This window comes from Staurois parvus, unplaced genomic scaffold (genome assembly GCF_062004578.1).
Source record: "Staurois parvus isolate SC_StPar_1 unplaced genomic scaffold, SC_StPar_1.0 ptg000353l, whole genome shotgun sequence".
NCBI lineage: Eukaryota > Metazoa > Chordata > Amphibia > Anura > Ranidae > Staurois > Staurois parvus.
The window spans coordinates 877,876-904,262 of NW_028318149.1; the positions used below are offsets into that span (position 1 = coordinate 877,876).

Genomic DNA, 26,387 nt, shown 5'->3' on the forward strand with positions numbered 1-26,387 from the left:
GAGAAAAACTTACTGGGCTGCTAAAAGAAATATTTGACCTGGAACAGATACATAAAAGTAAAAGATCAGAAGAAATAAGACAGAAGGTCATAAAAAAGAAGAAATAGAGCTACTGATGGAGGAGGAGAAGAGAAGAGTTTTTAATAAAGTTGCAAGTGAGAGGTATAGATGGGGAGATAGACCAGGAAAATATTTAATGAGAGCCTTGAGGAAAAAGAAAAATAGGAACTATATAGAGAAAATAAAAAACTCCAACGGGGAAATGGTATATTCTACTAAAGAGATCATTAAGGTGTTTAAAGAGTACTATAGCAAGCTATATAATATTGCCTCCCAAGATCCAGTAAATATAAGCGGAAATGAGAGAAGAAAGGACGGGAATATTTAAAAAACGCAGGGCTACCGAAACGAAGTGAAGACCAACTGAATTCCCTTGATTTGGAAATTACGCAGGAGGAAATAATAAGAGCATTAAAAAGTAATAAAAAGCCCAGGCCCAGATGGTTATACAGTGAGGTACTATAAAAAATACAGTGACTTGTTAATACCCAAATTGAAGAAATATATGAATGCCCTGGGAGGAGAGATGGAGATGAGACGGGAATCCTTACAGGCCCATGTGGTGCTGATACAAAAGGAAGGGAAGGATGTTTCTCAGTGCTCTAGCTATAGACCGATATCACTTTTGAACATAGACAGTAAGTTATACGCAGAGGTCTTAGAAAATAGGCTAAAAGATTTAATGCCAGAATGGATCCAGGGGGATCAGGTAGGATTTGTTCCAGGGAGGGAGAGTAGAGACAATGGGCTGAGAACTCTGTTGCTTATCCAAAAAGCTAGGAAGGGGAAAACCCTGATAGTAGTGCTTTCGATCGATGCTGAAAAGGCATTCGATAGAGTAGATTGGGGCTTTATGATGGATACCCTGGAAACTCTAGGTATGGGAGTAAGAATGAGAGAGTGGATAGGAAAGTTGTATAGAGAGCCCTCAGCGGTTGTCATGGTTAATGGAGAGAGGTCGGAACCTATTGGGATGTCAAATGGAACTAGATAGGGATGTCCACTGTCCCCACTGTTGTATGTATTAGCATTGGAACCTTTATTGACAACTATTAGGAAGAATATAGATATAAAAGGAGTGCAGATAGGGGAAGTTGAACATAAAGTAGCTGCCTTTGCGGATGACCTGTTGTTTTATGTGGGAAATCCTAGGATAACACTCCCAAATCTAATGAAGAACTTAAAGGATTATGGGGAGCTATCAAACTTGAAAATCAATCCAACAAAAACTGAGATCTTAAATGTAAACCTTCCAAATAGTGAAAAAGAAAAAATACAAAAAGAATTCCCTTTTATATGGAAAAATAGAGAGATAAAGTATTTGAGGGTTAAACTTTCTGCTTCATGTACGAACCTGTATAAATTAAACTATATCCCACTCCTAAATGAGATCAAGGAGGAACTAAGGAGATTGGGAGGAGGCAATCCGTCTTGGATAGGCCGTATAAACTTGATAAAAATGATAATTGTACCAAAAATCCTCTATAAATTTCAGATGATTCCAGTTAAAATCCCGGAGGTTTTTTTTAAAGTAATAAAAAGGATGTTAACAAAATACATATGGAAAAATAAAAAACCTAGAATATCATATGACTTGTTAAGTAGAAAAAAGGAGAAGGGAGGTTTGGGAGTGCCAGACATTAAGAGGTATTATAGAGCAGTAGTCCTAGCGAGAATGTATGACTGGACACATAATTCAGAGGGGAAAAGGTGGGTTCAGATTGAGAATGAATTAAGTGGAGTTAACTTGAGTAGAATAATATGGGCACCATCACAATATAGAGGGTTAAAAGATACCACAAGTGTTTTTACATTAAATGTTTTAAAGGTTTGGGATAAATTGCACAAACTTATGAAATGGGATTTTAATTCACAATTAATATCACTGAGGAACACGGATTATTTTCCTCCTCCTAAGGAGGAGAGCATAGAAAAATGGTTTAAAAAAGAAGATATTCAATTGAGAGATATTATGGAAGGACAGGAATTGAGAACACTTAAGGATTTGATAAAAGATAAAAGAGAACTCTTCATTAAAATAGATGAGTGGAGATATCACCAATTAAAATATTTTGTCAGAAACCTTCCAAAACCGTTGAGATCGAGAAAGGATTGGAATCTGTTTGAGAGGTTGTTAGAAACACGAGGTGACGGGAGGCGTGGCACGGCAAAAATTTATAAGATCCTCACGGAGTTAGACACTTACACAAAGCCATTGTATATAATAAATTGGGAAAGAGATTTGGGAATAGAGATAGATGAAGATAAACAAAGGAAAATATATAGAATAATACACGAGAATATAAGTATGAGAGAGGTGGAGGTAAATTATAAGTGTTTAACGAGATGGCACATTACACTGAAGGTTGAGTATAAGATATGTGGGCAAAATTCACTAGAGTGTTGGAGGGGATGTGGAAAAATAGGCACGTTATATCATATATGGTGGGAGTGCCCGAAGATCCAAGGTTTCTGGGAGATAATTGTCCAACTAATTGAGAATATCTCTGAGATAAAGATAGGACTGGACCCTGAAGTATGTCTACTACGTAGTACAGAGTTATCAGTAAATAAATACAAGGACTCGGGTATATGGTGCTATCTGAATGCGGCGAAGGGTCTGATACCTACGTTTTGGCATAGACCAGAGGTGCCGAAGATAGAGGATTGGGTGGAAAGAACGAATCAGATATGTAGGATGGAGAGATTGTGTTATATGCAGGAAGACAGGATGGGGTTGTTCTCTAAGAGGTGGAGTAAATGGGAAGAATTTATGGTGAAATATATGAAGTAGTAATGTGAGAAAGATGGAAGTATCTATATATCCTATATTCTAGTAGGGAAAGGAGGTAATAGAACAATGCAGAGTGGGTGGGTTTATATGGGGGGAGGGAGGTTTTTTAGGGAGGAGGGAAAATTAGATAGAGGGGGAAGGTAAATGGGAATAAAGATAGTAAGAAATGTATTTAATGATATGAAAATGGTTTTTGTATGAGAAATATGATGAAATATGTATTTTATATGGAAAATAAATAAAAATTTAAATTAAAAAAAAAAAAATTATCATGTGACAGTTGCGGCAGAATCGCACCAGGTTTTGTGTTGCCATTATAATGAATGGCACCTGAACACGCAATTTCGTGATTTGTCATTTTAGCAGAGCATTTTAAGATCGATGAAAAAAGCCCACGTGTGAATGCAGCCTAAAGGCTGAAGGTTTTTATCACCTTCATGCATTCTATGGTAAAAAAATCTTTCAGTGTGCAGCTCCCCCCCCCCCCCCCAATACTTTCCTGAGCCAATCACAATCCAGTGATTTGCATGACAGCAGTGGCTCTATTGTGTGTGTGTGTGTGTGTCTCTCTCTCAACATTGACTCCCACTACTGTCAATAACAGCCAGTGATGAGAGGGCAGGGGTGCACCTCACTTTGTATGTCTATGAGAAGCTAGGGAGTGAGAATGAGGCACTCAGCAGGGAGGAGGGGTCAGGAGTGCTGGCGTGGGACTCATGAAGAGGAACGATCGGGGCTGCTCTGTTCAGGTAAGTATGTGTATATTTGTTTAAGAAACAAAGTGAACCTTTTAGTATCACTTTAGTGCCAGTTCACATATATGCAGATTGGATGCAGTTTGAACCGCGTACAATCTGTATGACACTTGAAAAAACATTGCTTCCTATGGTGCCTGTTCACATATGCCCAGTGCACTGGCAGTGCGGATTCAGTGCGATTTGAAAAAAAGTCCTGTCCAATTTCTTAACAGTGTGGTTCAGGTGCAGATTACAATCTATTGACTTCTTGTGAACCGTTTCTAAACTACATATGTGTGAGCAGGATAATCTTGTCCTGAACCTGGTATGAACCGGTGAACAACTATTGTATCAATTAGCTGTGAAAACTGAGCTTCAATCTGCACTGCAAATGTGTGAATCGGCTCTTAAGGTTTAAAAGATTGGTCCCAACTGCATACTCCCTAAGGGGGTCCTAACCATTGACACCCAATCTGGAACCCCCGATTTTATTTAAGTGGATTTGAAGTGGTGATGATCTAGGGGTGTACTTACTTTTTACATATGACAACTCTGCATTTTCATTGTATTAGGTCATGAAAATTAATACACCAATACACCATGTTATTTATGTGTTATTTGTTGAAGTAGATCACCTTTTACCTGTAGACACTTGAATCAAGATCTTTTTAAAGTTGGTCAACAACTGCCATTAGGCATACTTCCTTTTTCACATGCCGGTGTTTATGTGTAAGTGTGTGTTAAAATATATAAATATAAAAAACTTAATAGCTGCTCTCTGTCGATTGGGTCTACAAATGGTTTTGGCAAGCTACAACAAAGAATTTAGTTGTCTGCTAGTCAAGTTCTTTCCTTCCATTTTTCATCTCTGTACAGAGCAAGACCTGCTTCTCTGGGGAGTATTTGCCCTGGTTCTGGATTTGGAGAGGTTTTGTGAGTTTTCTTTCAACCTGTTTTTGGTTTGTCTGATTCTGGACCTCAGACCCTGAATTGCTTTGTGAGGGTACAGAAGTTCGAGATGGAATCCACCAGTTCAGTGGAGGCACCCCTGCCTCAGGTGAATTTCTTGGCTCCCTGAGTGTTCCTATCTGTGCCAGGTGTCAGCACTTCCTGCTCTTTTGCTTTCAGGGATGTGGATTATCATATTGTGACTCTCCCTTTGGGCTGGCCTGCGATCCTCAGAGCTTTCCAAAGCGCTGGCTCCGGTTTTGGTGTTGCCGGGACTTTAGGGGTTTGCTGTGATAGGCTATCTGGACTATGTGGCGATCAAGATGCACACTTGCAGGAGTTTAGATGGGCTCTGAACCTCGAGAAATCCCATTCCTGTTCTCAATTCGGCCCAGTCCAAGTTGTTTCTCCTTACAGTATGGATGAGCTTCAACAACTCTGGACTACAGTTTGGTTGCTGTTGATCCACTAGCGGTTTTTTTCCTGTATTTTTGTATGCAGGTGCTAGGCCTCATGGTGTTAACATTCGAGGCGGTTCGTATGTGCAGTTCCACTCCAAGGTTCTGCTGCAGGAAATCTTGTTCAAGTGGGAGAAGCCTCCTGCGTCCTTGGAAGACCAGGTTTGTGTAGGTTGGTTGGCCAGGCCCCCTCTCTTCTGGTGGTTTCGTTCTCTGTATTTTTGGACCTGGAAGTCTTTCCCCCTCTTCAGTGGATGGTGGTCATGATGGATGCTAGCTGGTGTGGCTGGTGAAACGGGGATCCTGGGTTTGAGGTCAGCCCAGGACCATTGGATGCTGGGGGAGTCTTGGCTACCAGTCATTGTCTGGAGCTTCTGCGATCTGGTTATGTGTGGAGCAGTGGACGAATCTTCTTTGACGGCACCCAGGCAAGGTCCAGTTGGACTCCGCCATAGTGACCTGTGTCACCCATTAGGGTGATACAAGAAGTTTGGCAGTAGCGCTGAGGGCATTACACTTCACGTACTGTCTCTCTCCACCGTGTACATTCCAGGCATAGAAAATTGGTAGGCGGACCACCTCAGATGTATGATGCTGGATCAAGAGGTGAGGACTCTGCATCCGAACGTGTTTCGTCAGATCTGGCTGCGGTGGGGAACACCGGACATTGGATCTTTGGTGTCCCATCTGGACACAATGAGGGATCCCCTGGCTGATGTGACAGATGCTGTGGTGGCACTGTGAAGCCATTCTGATCTTATTCATTCCCTTCCTTCTCTCAAGCTTCGCTTTCATCTATTGTGCAAGATAGAGTCCGAAGGGATTTATTTTTTGTGGCTCCAGACTGGCCCTGTTGACACTGGTGCTCTGGCATGGTATGACTAGTCACGACATGCCCTGGTGGCATGGAAGTTTTTGTGCCCCAGAGGCCAACCTTCCTCCCTGTTTTACTATTCTTGGCTGACAGCTTGCCTATTGGGAGACAGGGTCTGGGAGAGATGGGGGTTGTCGGGTTCGGTGATTCCTTCCATGTAGGAGGTGCGCAAATCTTACTCTGACGTGTAATTGTTGCAATTCCACAGCCTTGCACCACAAAATGTAACAATTCCAAACGCATCTGCTTTCCTTCCCAGTGGTTCAGATTGTTGCCCTCCTTTCATGGGTTGTTGATCACAGCTTGCTTATGTACCATTAAGGGCTGGGTCTCTGCTCTTGCATTTTTTTTTCTTCAGTGTGTTTTGGACATCTCTGATTCGTTATCCAAAGGGGTTCTGGGTGGATGCCTGTTTGCTCCTGTTTCCCACCCCCCATTGAGGAACTGCTTTGGGATGTCTAAAGAATAGGAAGCTATGTCCGTCAGTAAATGTAAAAGAAAAAGGTATTTTTTTTGTTACCATAACATTTCTCTCTTGGAGTTCATTGACGTACACAGCACCCACCCCTCTAGTTGGTTCATTTTTTCTTGTGCTAAATTGGGACTTATTGACCTGTTTATAGCAAAAAAGGGTGTTTATATCAGCTAGGACCTCCCGTAGGCAGTGCTGTGTTCTTTTTCGGCCTAGTTTACTACTTCTGTAGGTGGCTCTATGACCCTCAAGTCAACCTGGTCAAGGATAAGAAGAAGCTGTGTCTGTCAGTCAACTCAGAGAAATGGATTTTATGGTAAGTAACAAAAAATCCAGTTTTTCTCTTTTTTTATATAGCAATAAATAAAATTCCCAGTAATTTTCTACCACTAAAAGAAAGCTAGCTTTTTTTCTCCCCTTCCTTTTTTTTTGCCCCCCTTTTTTCTTCTTTTTCTCTTTCCTTCACTCGCATGCTCTTTCCTTCGCTCTCTCTTTCTCTCTGAAATATATCACACTGAGGACTGGAAACCATTTGAGTCTTTGTTTTGTTGAGTAGAACAATTTTTGTTGGTTATAGCACTCACTTATTTACATGGCAATTCATTGTAACTCATGTTTCTACACAGCAGTGTGTAGGCATTTACTATATCTAAACTAATGCGGTAGTAAAGTTGGAAAAAACAAACATCTTCTTCCTGCAAGGTAATGTCATCATGTGCTAGTATGCATCACATACTAGCATAGTATGAAAGACTTACCTTCGTTACGAAGCCCTTCATTGGCGCACTGTCAACGCTGACAGGGCTTCCTTCTTCACCTGCTCTTCTGGGTTTGTGGGCTCTGGCCACTTGATTGGCCGAGCCGCAATGATGTCACTCGCAGGAGTCTCAGCCACAGCACAGAGCTCTGAAGGAACGGTGTAGGTATGCTTAACTGTAGGTTACCTATATGTACAAGTGTCCATTGGGAGTTTACTCCCACTTAAAGTTTTAAAATATGTTTTTGGGGAGCATTTCCTGTAAAACAAAACAGCAGATCTCTTTATGGTTGTAATTCATCTTTGAGTTTTCCAGTTGCCTAGTAATGTTACAGATAGCATGATCTAGATTTCTCGCACTATTTCCAGTTTGTTCTAGTTGACATTTATTTTATGAGCTTTGATCTGTGCGTGTGTGTTTCCTTTCTTTATTCTGCTTCCTGTCAGTTCTCCTTTTTTACACATTACTTAAAATACTCTGACCAAACGTGGCTGATTTAATATGAAACACCCATTTTATTTATAGGTACCTAGCCTTAGTATCTGCCTTGGCGTCAGGAGCCGACTGGCTTTTAATTCCAGAGTGTCCTCCTGATGAAGGATGGGAGGATGTCATGTGTTCTAGACTTGGAGAGGCAAGTATAATAATGATGATAATGGAAACAGTTGGTTTATTGAAAGGCGTACAGTACATTCGTACCAAACCTAGATTTGAACACCCAACATAATGAGCGCCCATATCTGTGTATAAGCAGTCTTAAGCATTACCCAAAAGACAACCGATTTACTTGCCAGTTAAATGATATGTCTTAACTGAACCTTCCAGTTATACTGCCGCCTACAGGAGCATTGGGCACTAGCAAACAAAAAGCTGTAGTCCCGGACAAGGATAACCTTCTTATTACCAGCATGCCTCAGGGTCCTTGAACGATTGGCATCCTTTAGCTCTACTGTGAAAAGACCAACCTATATTTTGCTAGTGTTTTTTGTTTTTTTTTTCCTTCATTTTACCTAAAATAAGACTCCTTTTGATGTTGCTGCTAGAGCTGGCCTATATGACTGCATGTAGCTTGGACATTGTGTGGCTAGCCTTGAAGTGACAAGTGATAATGGGTACCGCATAAGGTGTTTCCAGATTTTTTTTCTGGTAACAAATACAGCAGAACACTTTCCAGATCTAGATTTGTTGTAGCTGCCTCAAAGTTTGCCTTGTCACTGATAACTCACTCTGATTGGGCCCAACAGGCTGAGCACTATATAATTTGTTCAGATCGCTGTTGCTCCTGCATTGCAAAGAGCCACATGAAACTCCGATATTTGGTTTACTGTTGACTGTCAACAGTGACTGCTATCATTTCGACCATCCAACCCTGAATTGCTACCAGTGGTTGGGTTTCTGGAGTACCTGAGACCTTGCCTCGTACCCTGATCTTTACCTTCTCGCAGTCACTGCATGTCTAATTCTAGACAGAGGGTGGACAGTCCTGCTTTTCTGGGTGCCGCATCTCACATTTTTATATTCACTCTTGTGCTGCTTGCAGCAAACCCACTGATGCAGCTGACATTTGCAGCCTGGAATTATGTTCCCTCCATCAGGTGTGGATGGCTCTACCCTTTCGCAAGAGGTTTCTACTAGTCATTTATGACTTTATGGCCCGAATCACCCAGTTATTCGCTGACTCTAAACACAGAGGCCCCAAGCACCTTCCCCTGCACATTCTGTATGTGATCTTTCTGTAACCTATGAACCCTAGGCCACTTAGGCTCTGTCTGATTTTGAGTCACTCCAGTCCTTTTCGGACAACCTTGCCTCAGACAAGTCTGTCTTCTGCCATTACTCCAAAAGTGAAAAGGTTGTTTCAGCTCTTGTTGATGTGTTGCACACCACTCTGAGAATCAGCCTGTTGCTTCTACCGGTGCTGTTTCCAGTATTTTAGAGACCCTAAGACCACCAAGACTTTCCTGATGCACCCGCTGTTCCAAGTAATTTTCTATATATTGTGGAAACCCCTTGACAAGGTATTTTCTTCTCCAAACTCTTATTCGCTTTGAAATGTTTTGAAAAGGGCTTTGTTGAAAAGTGGTTTCCCCCCGCTGTGGATCTGGCAGTGTCCTGCCTTAACAAATCTACCACCATTCCACTGGAAGATGAGCCTGTCTTTACGAACCCAACTTGTAAGCCAATGGGGACCCTCTTTGGAATCCTGTTTTCCCGATAGGAAAACTGCTTTTCACCCAGCTTTAGCTGGGACTTTGCTTTGCCACACTCTTGACTGGCCAGAGTCTATTTAAAAGGGATCTGGTCACTACTGCAGATGAACACTTGACTAGAGAATGTTTTGAGCAAATGGATTAACTGTAAGCTACAGTTGTAATGGGCTGCTGGAGGTTTCCCGTCTTCTCTCCTGTCTGTATCTCTTGTCCGTTTACATGCACAGGACACTTTTTGGTTAAAATGTTGGACGTTGAACCTGCATCTAAGAATCACTAGCTCCACATGGCCTTAGATGGACAACATCTCTTTGGATCTACTCTAGATACCATTTTCAAGAATGCTATTGGTGGCAAGAGAACCCTTCTCCCTCAGCCAAAGAAGCATAATCTAGGAAGGATTATACCTTGCTGGCAGTTTAGAAAAGTATTTTTCTGTATTCTACTTCTAATTCCAGACAAAAGCCTGGCTCCAAGTTTGACAAACCCTCAGACAAAGTGGGGGGACTTTGGTTAGTCCTCTTGGATATTTGGACAGCTTGCATCTCAGATACTTAATTGCAGGAAGTGGTTTGAGATTACAAGCTAAAGTTTTTTTTTGCTCCCAGCCCCCTCCTCAGATTCTCACTTCAGACCTTTCTGTGTTACTGAACAGATTCAACAGATCTTCAGGTTGCCCTCTCTGGTCTTCTTGATCAAAATGTCTTTGCCCCAGTTTCTGTGGAAAAATAGTTGCAAGGGCCTTATTCCAATTTGTTCACGTTTCCTATTCCAAGGATTTTTCAGCCCCATCTTGGATCTCCAAACCTATGAATATTTTTGTTCGAGCTCAAAAATTTCATATGAAATTCACCAGTTCTGTTGTCATATCCCTTCACCAAGGAGAAACACTGGCTTCTGTGGGCATAGAGAACGCGTAAGTTCATATTCCACTATTTCCTATGTTTCCTGTGGGATGCTTGCAGTTTGAGAATGAGAATCGGTGCCAGAGCCAGCTTATCACTTGGAGTATCTGGGTCTAGTTTTAGACAAAGCTCAGCTCAGAGTCCCCCTCCCCCTTTCCAGGAGAAACTACAAACTCTGCTTCCACACTCATTCTCCCTGCTTTTGCATAATAGGTCTGGATCAGGTAACTTCCTTCCAAGCTGTCCAATTTGTCCAGTTTCACTCTAAATCCCTGAAATACAATATTCTGTGGTCATGGGATATGTTCATCCAGTCTCTGGACAGACTGCGTTATTTGGCACTAAGGACCAGGTTGTTCCTGGCTTGGAAGCTCCAGAATTGGGCTGTGGAATTGGAGTCATTCCTTCCGATCATTTGGAAGATCACCATGACAAATGTCAGTCGGTTGAGCTGGTTATGAATCCTGGGCACTCTTTTCAATGACTTGGATGTCGGAGAAATCTCCTTTTGATCAACATCTTGGAGCTTTGGGAAATCAGGCTGTCCTTGGGCATTGGGCTATACTGTTGAAGGGTTATCCAATTCAGATTCAGAAAGAAACAAATCCTGTCCTGGGTAGAATATTATTTTCCATCCTTATCCACCATTTACTTGCCAGGTGTGGACAAGTGGCAGTTTTTCAGCCTGCAGCCTCTAGGCCAGGAGTCTCCAAATTTTCTAAACAAAAAGCCAGTTTACCATCCTTCAGGCTTTAGGGGGGGCTTGACTGTGGCTGCTGTGAGTAGAAATTGTCCTGCTATCAATGAAGGTTAGTATTACCCCACAATTGATTTTATTTGGAGGAACAGTTCCCTATTTCTGGTATCAGTGGGAGGAATAGCACCGCATTGTTGGTATCAATTGGAGGAATATTTTCCCATTTGTAATAGTGATGCTGGGTGCAATTACTAAAAACAAGTCATATACATGCACGCAATGAACATGCAGTTGTGCAGGTACATTTAATCAGCATTTAAACCAATACATGTTCTATGCATTGTGAGAGACCAACTACCCAATGAATACCTGCCCTGGCACATCATAGCATTCACCCGGCACTCCAAGAAATAGCAGAATCTAACTGCAATATTCTTGCACTGTCGAAACCTTCACTTTTATTATCACACAACACACAGGAGGATATATCTTCTAGTCATCACAATCTGCATAATAACACACACCAATAATAATGTGAGCATTACAGCATGAAATAGACACGCGACCAGTCATTGAGCCCATATAGCCTTGGTAAAAATCCCAGCATTAGAGCGTCCTCTGGCCACTAGGGGAGCTTCTACTGGTCTTGCCTGGACCTCCGCCTTATAAACCCCTTTTTTCTGGAAGCTGTCCAATAGTGGGTGGTGCCACCCACCACAGGAGGGGCTGGCAGAAGGGTTCCGTGAGAATAACTGTCATGTTCAGTCACCATATTCGTTATCTGAAAAGTCACACTTTTGCTTCTTATCTTCCCCAAAACCTCTTTTCATCTCCCCCATACTGAAGTATTTCTAACTTAGATGTCCTTTAAACAGGTTTTTATCTCCTAATGTGAGGTTACTAGATGTCATAAACAGGGTTTTATCTTGCTTTCAGCAGAATATTTTGTGACTCTGTTCCTTTAGCTAAAGAAATTACATCAGTCACTTCTCATGCCCCTGGCATTTGCGCAACAATGCTTTATTGTAAAAATTACCCAAGAAACAAAGGGTCCAAGGCCAACACATTTCATAGGCATTACACCATTGTTGGTGTCATTGGGAGGAATAGTGCCCCAAGGGCCAGATAAAAGCAAGCAAAGGGCCACATCTGGCCCACAGTTTGGAGACCACTGCTCCAGACCATTTCCCACCCCTCAGTTGGAGGAAGTAGGAGTAAGTACCACAAAAAAAAGTATTTTCCTGCCTTTAAAACAAGTACTGTATATTTCTTCATGCCACTTTATTAATAATATCTTTTTAACTTCATGCAGACTCGAAGTCGAGGTTCAAGATTAAATATCGTTATTATTGCAGAAGGAGCTATTGGTCGCAATGGGGAACCGATTACCTCTAATTATGTGAAAGATGTGAGTAAATTCTTCTTTCAGCTGTTTTTCTGAGTTCAGATTTTCTGTATTTTGAGGGACAACCATGTACCATTTCTATGAGAATATTTAATAAGCGTGTTTATTTATAAACTGATTATTGTGTAGTGTCCGTTTTTCTAAGTCTTATTTAATACTCTGCATTTTCGAGATAGGGCAGTTTGGAGACACATTAGTAGTGTTGCAGTAAATATATAATGAATGCTAGGCTTGGTTTCTTTAAAAAAAACAAAAAAAAAAAGTAATATTAATAACCGTGCCTGGAAGCGTAAAGATATAGATGAATTGTAAGAACTCCTCCCCGGCTGCCACTCACAACTGTGTTACCCTATATAAACACAGATGCAAATATACAAACTTAAAATATGAGCAGTGCTATGTACAACAAATTATTTGTGTCAATTACCAATACCATAGATTATATGCAAAATAAAGCACTACAGCAATATTTAGTACATCATAAGTATCCTTAATAAATGTCTGGAATTCACTCTGGAATTTTGGTGGAATTTTTTACACAAAGTTGTCACTTAAATGATATATTACTCACGCATGCCATGGGTATATGTGTATTAACACCCCAAAACAGATTCTGCTACTTTTCCCGACTATAATAATACTACAGTGAGAAACTTTTTGGCAGCTTAGCCACGTACACGCCCCCAAAATCCAATGACCACCTCCCAGGTTTTAAGAGGGCGTATTTCCTCATATCACTTCCACAATATCCATCACAGTTTCGGAGACTCTAAAATGTCACGGTAGTACAAACACCCTCCAACTTACCCTTTTTTAGGAAGTAGACACCCCAAGGAATTTGATAAGAGGCATAATGCGTATTTTGCAGATATTTTTGTCACAGGGTTTTGAAAAAGAATAAAAGAAAAGAAAAAATATTTCTTTTTTTTTTCAAAAACTTGTGGCAACATATGAGATCTGCAAAATACTCACCATGCCTCTTAGCAAACACCTTGGAGTGTCTACTTTCCAAAAAGGGGTTATATGGGGGAGGGTGCTTCTACCATCCTGGTATTTCAGGAACAGCATTAAAAGCTTATGCCAGATACCACCCACTTTTCTAACCACTTGAAAACTTAGCCTTTTCTGACACTTTTTTGTTTACTTGAAAAAACAGGCTAGAAAATTTCTTTGAACCCCCAAACATTTTATATATATATATATATATATATATATATATATATATATATATATATATATATATATATATATATATATATTTATATATCATTTTTTTTTTTTTTTTTTAAAGCAGGCTCTAGAAAATAAAATGGTGGGTGTTGAAATTTTTTATGTCACGCAGTATTTGCTCAGTGATTTTTCAAACACAAATTTTTTTGGAAGAAATAAATTTTTTTTGAATTTTAATGCACAAAAACACAATTTATAGCCCAATTGTTTGATAAAATATAAAAGATGATGTTACACTGAGTAAATGGATACCAAATATGACATGCTTTATAATTGCAATGGCGGAAAATTACGTACATAAAAGCCACTTTAGATTTACATAGGAGGTCTAGTGCTAGAGTTACTGGCCTCTATCTGACGTTCACGGTGATACCTTACATGCATGGTGAAATCTCTGTTTACATACTGCCACAGGACCGCCACTTGAGTTTGCCTTTGTGCGTGAACATGGGGATTGGGGTGGGGGGATTGATTTTATTTTATTTTTTTAATTATTTATTTAGCTTTTTTTTTTTTTAATTATTTTTACACTGTCCCTTTTCATATTTATTTTTCAATCACTTTTTTTTTTATATCACAGGGAATGTAAATATCCCCCGTTGTGATAGCAATAGGCAGTGACATGTACTCTTTTTGGGGTCTATTTGTATTATATCCCCTACTATTTGATTTTGAATTGCCGGTAATCGCATTGGATGAGGTGGAATCTGCCGTGGATCTGTGACCGGCTGACATCTGAGGGTTATACCCTATATATTATCAAGGCGTATTGGCCCCTGTGGTCGATGCGGGGAGGTGAGGAGGCACTCAGACCATTGTAGGATTGTGGCACTATTGGCACTCTCACATTCTGAAGAATCACCGTTTTTGTTTGAAGTGGACTGCATTTATTCACTTTATCACTTGCTGCAGTGTGTTGTCCCTTTGCATGATTATATATTAACCATCATAGATATATGGTCACGTTTCTCCCCACAGGGGATTGACAGGGGGTCATCCTTGCATGCATGTTTATTTGTGTTATATATATATATATTTATGTATTAATTTATGGTTATGTCCATTTATCTAATGGCATTTGTTTAGCGCTGCACCAATTTTTATAATTTATTCATACACTTTTGGTTAAAGAGGGTGCTGGCTGCTTAGTTAGTTTTTTATTCATCTGAAGCGCAGGAGGTTTAATTACATATTTTTGCCAATTAGCTTACCTTTTTTACTCCAGCAGCTAAGATGGAAGTTTTCAATTTTATTGAGAATAGGTCATTAAATCTAGAAGATATTTTCAAACATACAGCTAATACTAATGGTGACCTAGAGTCCCACTAGAGAAAACTAGGACACTTAATGGAAAAGAAGGTGGCCATATGGTGGGACATGGTCACTTATGAAAAATATCTTAAGGATAGATTAATTCCTAGACGTTTGCGATGGGATGTGCCAATTGCAGATGGGCTGGTAGATGAGGAATCTACGGAAGAATGGTTTAGCTGCTTCCATGAGAAGGGGCTAGAACTACTGAGGCTCCTATTAAAAAGAAAACAAAAAAAGATGAGGATCTTGGACACGCAGATTGGTGAAATTAAAGATAAGATCGAACCATTAAAAGATTCCCAGGAAATGATAGAATTAACAAAACGGTTAAATAAAGATCTGGATAAATTGGATCAAGAAATTAAGTATAGGAAAGAAATACCAGCGGGATTACAACGATTTTAAAAAGGATCAGGTCTTTAAGTGGCAGTCTTTAGCTAATGATATAGAAGCTGTATCGGTTAATACTACCCCAGTCAAGGCAACTAAAATTGAGACACCAAGAAAACCAGTCGTATACCAAGGTGAACATAATAATAAGAATCAGTATAGATATAATACTAATTCTGCCTATCAAACACCAAGAAATGGGTGGAGACCACAAAATGGAGGCTATCCCCAGAATAATCAAAATAAACCTAAAGGGGGAGGAAAAGGGAAAAAATGGAAACCATACCATCAACCCTATAGGCCTAATTATATACCTAGAATGGAGAACTATGCAAGACCAGAACCCCAATATGGATATGATAATAGGCAGTACTATGAGAGGAGTCCTAAGCATTACCAGCAGGACAACTGGAACTATTATTACCATCAAGGAGGAAGGAGTCCGTTACCCACATATAATAGATACGAACCATTGAGTTATGACCAGCCCCAGCGGGATTTTTTAGAAAGGGGATGGAAAGAAAGGAGTCTGGCCATGGAAAGAAGGCGAAGCCCCCCAAGAGTAGGGGATGCAGAGCCGGGTGGAAAAAGCAAAAGGAAAAGAGAGAGCTAGGTTAAGGGGTATTTAATTTAAGTGGATCCGTCCTCACCAAGGAAGAAATCATGGTGTTGGATAAGGGTCTGAAATATGCCCCCCCTAAGCCAGCATGTAAATTTGATGTTTATGTGGATACGCAGAGATTTATTAGAAAATTAAACCTTAAGAAATACTTCATGGGAGCATCAGGATCTAAATATAGTCCCAGTGTGGATAATAGTGATATAATACATTCCAATTTAAGGAATAAGTCATTGTTCAACCCACAAAATTCACACAATAGCCAGGTGGATACTTTTAAAAAAAATGGTGGTCCAAGATTTGGACAAACTTGTTTTACCAAAAATTCATCCTAATATTGGAATACAAATTGGCACAAAAAGGCTTATAGAAAGAGAGAATATAGTGATCAGACCAGCTGACAAGGGAGGTGGTATTGTGGTGTTATCTAAGGATTACTATTTGGAAGAACTAGGAGGCCAACTGGCAGATTCCGCCACATACCAAACACTCCCAAAGGATCCTACCATAGGGTACAAAAAGGAATTGGGAAAATTGATTAAAAAAGGCACAGATAAAAAAATTTTAAATAAAAAAGAATCCAAGTATCTGGTTCCGGAAGTATGCCGGATCCCGGTGATTTACACTGTCCCGAAGCTGCATAAAGACCCAATCAATCCACCAGGGAGGCCCATCGTGAATGGGATCGGGTCTATCCTTGCAAGATTGGGTCAATATATTGATATATATCTTCAACCTTTGGTTAAAAGAACAAAATCATACTTACGGGATACAAAACATCTTATTCAAATCTTGCATGAGGTACAAGAAGAAGAAAATACAGATATATATCTAGCAAGTGCGGATGTTGCATCCCTATATACTATCATAGGACACGAGGAGGCCATTGAATCAGTAGAATGGGGACTAAGAGAGTACAGTAATATCACCTGGCATCAAAGAAAGTTTCTTGTTCAGTGTCTAGATTTTTGTCTGTCACACAACTACTTTTGGCATGACAAAAAATTCTATAAACAGATCAAGGGTGTAGCGATGGGAGCACGTTTTGCACCCAGTGTGGCTAATTTGTTTATGGCCCACTGGGAGGAAAATGCAGTGTATTCAGATGTTCCCACAGAGTTGTTTGTCTTCAAGCGCTACATAGATGACGTGTTCATTATGTGGAAAGGAGATGGCAATTCGTTAGTGTCTTTTCTTAACAAATTGAATTGCAACAATAAAAATATTAAATTCACATGGGAATACAACAATTCACAGATTAATTTCCTGGATCTTAATGTTGGTATAAACAAAGGGAACATTGTCACCAAGACATTCTTTAAGAATGTAGATAGGAATGGGTATATTCCGTGTGATAGTTGTCACTACCCTCCCTGGCTATGCAATATACCTAAAGGTCAATTTGTTCGCCTTAGGAGAAATTGCACTAACAAAAAAGATTATGAAGAACAAGTGGAAATATTAGGTGATAGGTTTGTTTCGAAAGGGTACCCCTGTGATCAGATTAAGGGTAGGATTAATATGGTTGGCAATATAGAAAGAGACACACTTCTGAAGGATAAAGTAAGGATTGAGGGACAATCCAAGGATCCCAATAGTAAGAAACAAGTGCCCATAATATTGGACTTCAATGTGCATTATAAGAAGATAGAGAAGATTTTTAGGAAATATTGGCCCATCTTAAAAATAGATCCCTGTTTGAATAATATAATACCAGAGTGGCCTCAATTTGTATACAGGAAAGCGCCTACACTTAGGACCAAACTGGTGAAGAATGTACTAGACCCCCCAATTAAAAATAAAACGATCACCTTTTTAGACCAAAAGGGTTTTTATCCCTGCAAATCATGCTTTGCCTGCAGAGAGACAAAAGGACAGAATGTAAAACGTAAGGCTTTTGTGTCCAGTAGTAATGGAGTAGAACATCAAATTCGAGATTTTATCTCATGCAGGACGGGGGGGGTGGTATATGGCCTCCAGTGTCAGTGCGGTCTCCAGTACATTGGGAGAACGAAGCGACCAATGTGGAAGAGGATTCGCGAGCACATTCAGAACATAAAGAAAGGCTACCCCAAACATAGCGTCTCTAAGCATTTTTCCCTATGTCATAATAATGATCCATCCACATTATTGTTTTGGGGAATAGAAAATTACAAGGGGCATTGGAGGGGGTCTCATAAAGTGCGATCTTTAAGTCAGGCTGAGTCAAAGTGGATCTATATTATGCAAACACAAGTGCCAAAAGGTTTGAACATAGAGTTCGACCTGAATTGTTTCATTAGTGATTTTTAAGTATTTTATTTAAGTATTTTTATCTGACTATATAAGTAGTCCACCTGGCTATGGGGTTTTTTCATTTACTGTATTCAGTGTATTTATGTATTGTATTTATTTTATTTATGGTTTTAAGTTCATGCATGTGTGTGTAGGTATGTCATATATATACATATATGCATGTAGTTTTTAAGGTACTGATTACTGCAATGGGTATCATGCGTTTTTGTGATTTATCCCATGCAGTATCTATATTGTAGAATGGTTTGTTTTTGATCCTCAGTTATAGCATGGGTAGAATACATAATCAGTATATAGGGGATTAATCTCCCCTGTATACGGTTACCTGGTCCGTATATGGCTGCTGCGGTTTACAGTCGGCACATCTCAGTACCAAATTGGGCTCCGAGAAAAAGGCCGCCGTGGGTTGTCTAAGTCGGATGATTGACACCCAGGCGGCCTATATAAAGCATCGATGTCCTTGTGGGCGGTTACCCTGATGAAGTCACGTGCACCCGTGACGCAACGTGTTGGCACGCCCTGACGACACTTCCGGTACGCGGTGACGTCACTTCCGACGTACGCGCCATATTGGGACTCCAGGTACACCCGCAGTACCAGGACTACATGAGGACTTGTCATATGCTTTTAATCTTATGTAGAAATGTGAGTAGGAACCCTGTATCTATACTTTATAATTAAAATTACAGTATCACGCTATGGAAGTTTTTGTTTTGTGTTTCTGAGCATCGCCTGGTGGTTTATTACCACCATTAACAGCGGCTGGAGGTGGCTTTGGAATACAGTACTTGAGGTGGAATCTGCCGTGGATCTGTGACCGGCTGACATCTGAGGGTTATACCCTATATATTATCAAGGCGTATTGGCCCCTGTGGTCGATGCGGGGAGGTTAGGAGGCACTCAGACCATTGTAGGATTGTGGCACTATTGGCACTCTCACGTTCTGAAGAATCACCGTTTTTGTTTGAAGTGGACTGCATTTATTCACTTTATCACTTGCTGCAGTGTGTTGTCCCTTTGCATGATTATATATTAACCATCATAGATATATGGTCACGTTTCTCCCCACAGGAGAATGACAGGGGGTCATCCTTGCATGCATGTTTATTTGTGTTATATATATATATATTTATGTATTAATTTATGGTTATGTCCATTTATCTAATGGCATTTGTTTAGCGCTGCACCAATTTTTATAATTTATTCATTCACTGATAGTGACAGCTCTTTGGATCTCATCTTGAGTTGACAGCAACAGATTCCAAATGCAAATAGCACACTTGAAATGAACTCTGGACCTTTTATCTGCTCATTGTAATTGGGATAATGAGGGAATAATACACACCTGGCCATGGAACAGCTGAGAAGCCAATTGTCCCATTACTTTTGGTCCCTTAACAAGTGGGAGGCACATATTCAAATTGTTGCAATTCCTACACCGTTCACTTGATTTGGATGTAAATACCCTCAAATTAAAGCTGACAGTCTGCAGTTAAAGCACATCTTGTTCGTTTCATTTCAAATCCATTGTGGTGGTGTATAGAGCCAAAAATGTTAGAATTCTGTCGATGTCCCAATATTTATGGACCTGACTGTATATATAGTGTGTGTGTGTGTATGTATATGTGTATATGTGTATATATATATATATATATATAGTGTGTGTATGTATGTATGTATGTATATATATATTAGTGTGTGTGTATATATATATATGTATATATATATTAGTGTGTGTATGTATGTATGTATATATATATTAGTGTGTGTGTATATATATATATATATGTATATATATATTAGTGTGTGTATGTATGTATGTATATATATATTAGTGTGTGTGTATATATATATATATGTATATATATATTAGTGTGTATGTATGTATGTATATATATATATTAGTGTGTGTGTATATATATATATGTGTATATATATATATATATGATTTTGCATTTCCAGGTAGGGGGAGTGCATGCGCCCTACCTGTGCCACCATTCGCAGCTGTCAGTCATCTGGTTCCGGCCGGTGATTGCCCGCCGGCGCCCGTTGATTAGGGATCAGTTGACAGGGACGAGGGCTGCTTTGTTTACGAACAGTCCTTTTCCCTGTCGGCTCAGGCACACTGCTCTGGATGGCTGAGCACAGTCTTCCAGGACAGTGTGCTTGCAGTGAAGCACCAACACACTGCCCCCCCCCCCAGTAAAACACTCCCATTACACAGTTAACCCTTTGATCACCCCTCATGTTAACCCCTTCCTGCCCAGTGCCATTACTCAGTGGTTTTTTTTTTGTTTTGTTTTTTTAGCATTGATCACTATTGGTGTCACTGGGTATATCGGTGACACCAAGTCAGTTCCCCCCAGTGTCAGAATGTCCACCGCAGTCTTGCTAGAAGTCGCTGATCTCCTCCATTACTAGTAAAAAAAAAAATCCAGTATATATACTGCCATTTGTAAATGCTATAACTTTCACATAAACCAATTAACTTACACTTATTGGGATTTTTTTTTTTTTAGCAAAGACATGTAACAGAATACATTTTGGCCTAAATTTATGGTGAAATTTGAGTTTAATCTTTTTACTGGACATGTTTAATAGCAAAAAGTCAAAAATATTGGTTTTTTTTTCCTCAAAATTGTCGTACTTTTTTTTTTTTTAATGCAAAAAAGAAAAAATGCACAGGTGATCAAATACCACCAAAAGAAAGCTCAATTAGTGGGGGAAAAAGGACATAACTTTCATTTGGGTGCAGCGTTGCATGACCGCGCAATTGTCAATTAAAGTAACGCAGCGCCGTATCACAAAAAATGGCCTGGTCAGGAAGGGGGGGGGGGGGGGGTAAATCCTCAGGAGGGCAAGTGGTTAATATGTAATGACAATTTTGTATGTGCTGATAAGCACAACAAAATCATTTTTTAATGACTTGTATAAATAAAATGTTGATTTTTGTTTTAAAAATTGTTTTTTTTAATTTAATCCAAGGTTGCCTTAAAAATCCCATCAAATGTAAGATATAATTCTCTCTAATATGGAAATAGGGATGACGGCAACCACGCCCTAAGCTACACTGAAAGATATTTGTTTACAGTCAGAAATGACTACATCCCTATAAACAGCTGCCACCATCCAAGCCATCCCCAAAGGACAATTTGTAAGAATTAGACACAACTGTACTTTAGAAACTGATTACATTTTCTTTACTGATTGTGACATTGTGCTTATGGACACTTATGGTGTATTATATATTTCAGGAGTTTTTTTTTCTTTATTTTTTTGCATATAATTTATGGTATTAGTAATTGGCACAAATCGTTTTTTGTACATAGCGCCGCTCCAATTTTTATGCTTTCTTTATAAAATTAACTTTGTGTAGAACAAATTCCAGCTAGTTACACGGGGATAGAAAGGTACATACAGCAATAAAACATTATCAAAGTTCTACCCCATCCTAACTGCACTAGAATGTGTTTTTTGTCTGTTCTAAGTCTGTGTTTTGTCAATATTCTAAGTCTGAGCATCAGAAAACAAAAACAAAGTGTATCGTACATCTAAAAATCCACATTATAGGGTAACTACAGGGGTTGGACTAAAATATGGAAACACTACATAATTTGCAGGTGTAAAAGTGACGACATGTTTCATGTTGAAAGCAGAAGTGATGTAACATTCTGTGTGATGTGACACCTAGCTAACAGGTGGGAAGCCTCACTTTCCTCATTCACTGTGTGCGCTGCTAGTAGAACAGAGTCATGTAAGAGTTTACTGAGCTTCAAAGAGTGAATATTGTTGGTACCTGCTTAGCTGGTGCCTCTGCAACTGAAGTCCCCAATTTGTTTTCTGTATTACGAGGTACAGTATCAAGGATTATGACGGCATATACAGTTTACGGGAAAACGCTGTCTGATAAACATAAGCAAGGTCTACACAGTCAAGTGCCCGAAAGAGACAAAAGGACATTGTGCAGGATTGTGATCTGGAATAAGAAAACAATTGCTGTAAAAGTGACTGCAGAGCTCAATCTCAGTCTTCCAAAGCCAGTGTCCACAAAAACTGTGTAGAGGGAATTCCATAAGCAAAACCTTCCCAGGTGAGCTGCAGTAGAAAAACCACTAGTGACCAATATTAATGCTCAAAAGAGGAGAGAGTGGTGCAACACCCATAAATCGTGGATTATGGATCAATGTGTAATAAAGGGTTAGCCTTTCTACTTAAAAGTTCCGATGTTTTAATCTTTCAGATATGCTGACATGTTACAATAATTCAGTCAACTCGAAAGTATAATAATAAAAGGAATTTACTTAGCTTGGTTTAAAGATGTATTGGGATGAGAAAAAAAAGGTAAATACGGTATATTCAATCCACTGGGAGGTCGCAACTTTTTTGCTTTGGAGTTCCTGGAGGCAATAGTGCTTGATTCATACTTCTCCTATGAATCTAACCATAATGGCTCTTTGTCTTATAAGCATATACAGTGGCTAAAATAAGTATTGAACACGTCACTATTTTTCTTCATAGATATATTTCTAAAGGTGCTATTGACATGAAATTTTCACCACGTGTCTGTAACAACCCATGCAATCCATACATACAAATAAGTTCAGAAATTGTTATGTGCAATCAAATGGAATGACACAGGGAAAAAGTATTGAACACATGAAGGGAGGTGCAAAAAGGCATGGCAAGCCAAGACACGAGCTGAAATCTATCGGGAATTAAAAGACAATCCTGCCCCTTGTCAGTGAAAGTTAATATCAGGTTCAGTCTCAACTGATGGCCTATAAAAAGGTGTCTCTTTACCAAGGTGTCACATAAGAAACGTCTCATGATGGGTAAAAGCAAAGAGCGCTCTCAAGACCTTTGCAACCTTATTGTTGCAAAACATGGTGATGGCATTGGTTACAGAAGGATTTCTAAACTTCAAAATGTTCCAGTGAGCACTGTTGCGCCATAATCCGAAAGAGGAAAGAACATAATTTTACATTAACCTGGCCATGACAAGGTGCTCCTTGCAAGATTTCTGATGGAGAAGTGAAAAGAATTATCAGAAGAGTTGTCCAAGAGCCAAGAACTACTTGTGGAGAGCTTCAGAAAGACCTGGAATTAGCCGGTACAGTTGTTTCAAAGAAAACAATAAGTAATTCACTCAACCACCATGACCTGTATGCACAAACACCACGCAAAACTTCACTGCTGATGAATAAGCATGTTGAAGCTTGTTTAACGTTTGCTGCACAACATTTAGACAAGCCTGTGAAATACTGGGAGAATATAGTCTGGTCAGATGAGACCAAAATTTAACTGTTAGGATGCCATAATACACAGCATGTTTGGAGGTCAAATGGCACTGCACATCACCCCAAGAACTCCATACCAACAGTGAAGTTTGGAGGTGGGAACATCGTGGTGTGGGGCTGTTTTTCAGCATACAGTATTGGCAAACTTCAGATCACTGAAGGAAGGATGAATGTAAAAATGTACCAAGATATTCCTGATGAAAATCTGCTGCCGTCTACCAGGATGATGATGAAATGAGGGTGGACATTTTAGCAAGACAATGATTCCAAACACAAAGCCAAGGAAATTGGTTTCAAAGAGAGAAAATAAAGCTGCTAGAATGGCCCAACCAATCACCTGACATTAATCCAATAGAAAGTCTATGGAAAGACTAAAGATCAGAGTGCATAGAAGAGGCCCATGGAACCTTCAAGATTTGAAGACTGTGTGGAAGAATGGGCCAAAATCACACCTGAGCAATGCCTGCGACTAGTTTCTCCATAGAGAAGGAGTCTTGAAGCTGTCATTACCAACAGAGCATTTTTTATGAAGTATTACATTTTAGTTAGCTTGTTCAATACTTTTTTTCTTGTGTCATTCCATTTTATTACACATCATTTAACTTCTGAACTTATTTGTTTTGGTTTCTTTGTACATATGGATTGCATGGATTGTTAACGACATGTGGTGAAAATTTTATATCAATAGCACCTTTTAGAAATATATTGGTGACGTGTTCATTACTTATTTTACCCTTTTGTATATAGCAGGCCAAAAAACTAGTCAAAACCAGTTTGAGTCTCACCATAGAATAGAAAGGGAACAAAGGTCAAAGGTTTCCAGCTTCTCACAGAATAAATATGTGTCATTACATATACACAAACATAATTGATAACACAAAACTATTACTAAGTTTCCTTTAAATCAAAAACTTACACTTCACAATGCAAGACTGCAATATGGTCTGATGAATCAAGCGTAGCATTCCCAATCACCAGACGTGTTTACACTTTGCAAACACCATTCCAAGTTTGCAACCAAGACTTGTGCCAGTGGTATTGCATGGTGGCAGTGCAGTCTTGGTTTGGGCAGCCATATCTTAGTATTCTGCAGGCTCCATCATGACCTCGAAAGGTAGAGTCACTACCAGTGACTATGTATAAAGTTTGGCTGACCATGTGCACCCCATGGTGCAGACATTGTTTCCAGAAGTTAAAAAAAAATAGGTTGCGGTTAAATACATACAAAAGTGTAACAAAAAATTTAACAAAACAATAAGAAACAATATTTTAAAATAAAATCCAGCAAAAACGAAAGTACAAGAGTTCAAATAATCGATAATGTCCAAAATAATTAATCACCAAGTGAATCCACCACCAAAAATGGTTAAATAGAACTCACCAGAGTAATATGCTGATTGTTGAAAAACCAGCATAGTACTTGTTACTCTGGGAGCAATAAATAATATGGTGACAGCAACACTGAAGAAATGAGGGATGAACTCCAACAGATGATGTGCTGCAAAGCTGAAAATCCACTCCAAAGGTGATTTAGTATCCAAACTGAGAGATGATCAGACCGTCACTCAAAAGAAAAATTTAACAATCATGGTGCAGTATGTTTTAAAAAGCATCAAACTTTAATGAAGAAATGCACTTACAAGCAAGGTGTCCAAACTGACACCAGTTTAGACAGCATGTGTAATGAATACAAGCGACTCAGACCCAGCTAAACATGCACATGCAACGTGCAAACAGACCAGGAGTGTTCTGAACGTTACATCCAAAGGCACTGCCCTAAGCTTTTCATAATCTATGTCCTCATCCGCTCCGTGAGGACGTCAATGACGAAAAGCTTAGGGCGGTGCCTTAGGATGTGCCGTTCAGAACACTCCTGGTCTGTTTGCATGTTGCATGTGCATGTTTAGCTGGGTCTGAGTCGCTTGTATTCATTACACATGCTGTCTAAACTGGTGTCAGTTTGGACACCTTGCTTGTAAGTGCATTTCTTCATTAAAGTTTGATGCTTTTTAAAACATACTGCACCATGATTGTTCACTTTTTTTCTTTCGAGTGACGGTCTGATCATCTCTCAGTTTGGATACTAAATCACCTTTTGGAGTGGATTTTCAGCTTTGCAGCACATCATCTGTTGGAGTTCATCCCTCATTTCTTCAGTGTTGCTGTCACCATATTATTTATTGCTCCCAGAGTAACAAGTACTATATGCTGGTTTTTCAACAATCAGCATATTACTCTGGTGAGTTCTATTTAACCATTTTTGGTGTTGGATTCACTTGATTATTTGAACTTTTGGACTTTTTCGTTTTTGCTGGATTTTATTTTGATTTAAAATATTGTTTCTTATTGGTTTGTTAAATTTTTTGTTACACTTTTGTATGTATTTAAGTGCAACCTATTTTTTTGAAGTTTTGTATATCCTATAAATTTATAGGCTAGGTTTTGCAGGTTACTGTTGTCTTATACAATTTCCGTGGTGCTGGTTCTTATATATTGTTTCCAGAAGACCAAGACGACAATGCTCCGATTCACACAGTTGGTGTTGTCAAATCGTGGTTTGAGGAGCATGCAGATGAATTCCCGCACCTTGCCTGGGCGCCACAGTCGTCAGTCCTTAATATCATAGAGCCACTGTGGTCTATTTTTAGGAGAACAAGGTTCACTCTTGTTTTCCGCCGCCAGCATCTCTGTAAGAACTGGAACAATTTTTGCATGATGAGTATTATCAGATCACATTATCCCCCATCCAAGACTTATATTTGTCATTTTCCAGGAGAATTCAGGCGGAAAGGTAGTCCAGCACCATATTGGGTAATGATTATGTTCATTTACTTGGTGTTTCCATAATTTTGTCCAACCCTTGTATCTAATTATAATATCAGCTGAAAGTGATGCTTCCAGTTTGCTAGGATACGCCTAAGTTC

At 39.5% G+C, this 26,387-nt stretch overlaps 1 protein-coding gene across 1 annotated transcript in view; it reads left to right on the forward strand.

The window, feature by feature from the left end:
- Positions 1 to 26,387, forward strand: part of LOC149456630 (ATP-dependent 6-phosphofructokinase, liver type) — a 140,591-nt gene that overhangs the window by 46,633 nt on the left and 67,571 nt on the right. The window contains exons 7-8 of the mRNA XM_089684705.1: positions 7,627 to 7,735; positions 12,226 to 12,321. Of these exons, the coding sequence (XP_089540831.1) occupies positions 7,627 to 7,735; positions 12,226 to 12,321 (205 nt within the window). The remainder of the gene's footprint in view (positions 1 to 7,626; positions 7,736 to 12,225; positions 12,322 to 26,387) is intronic.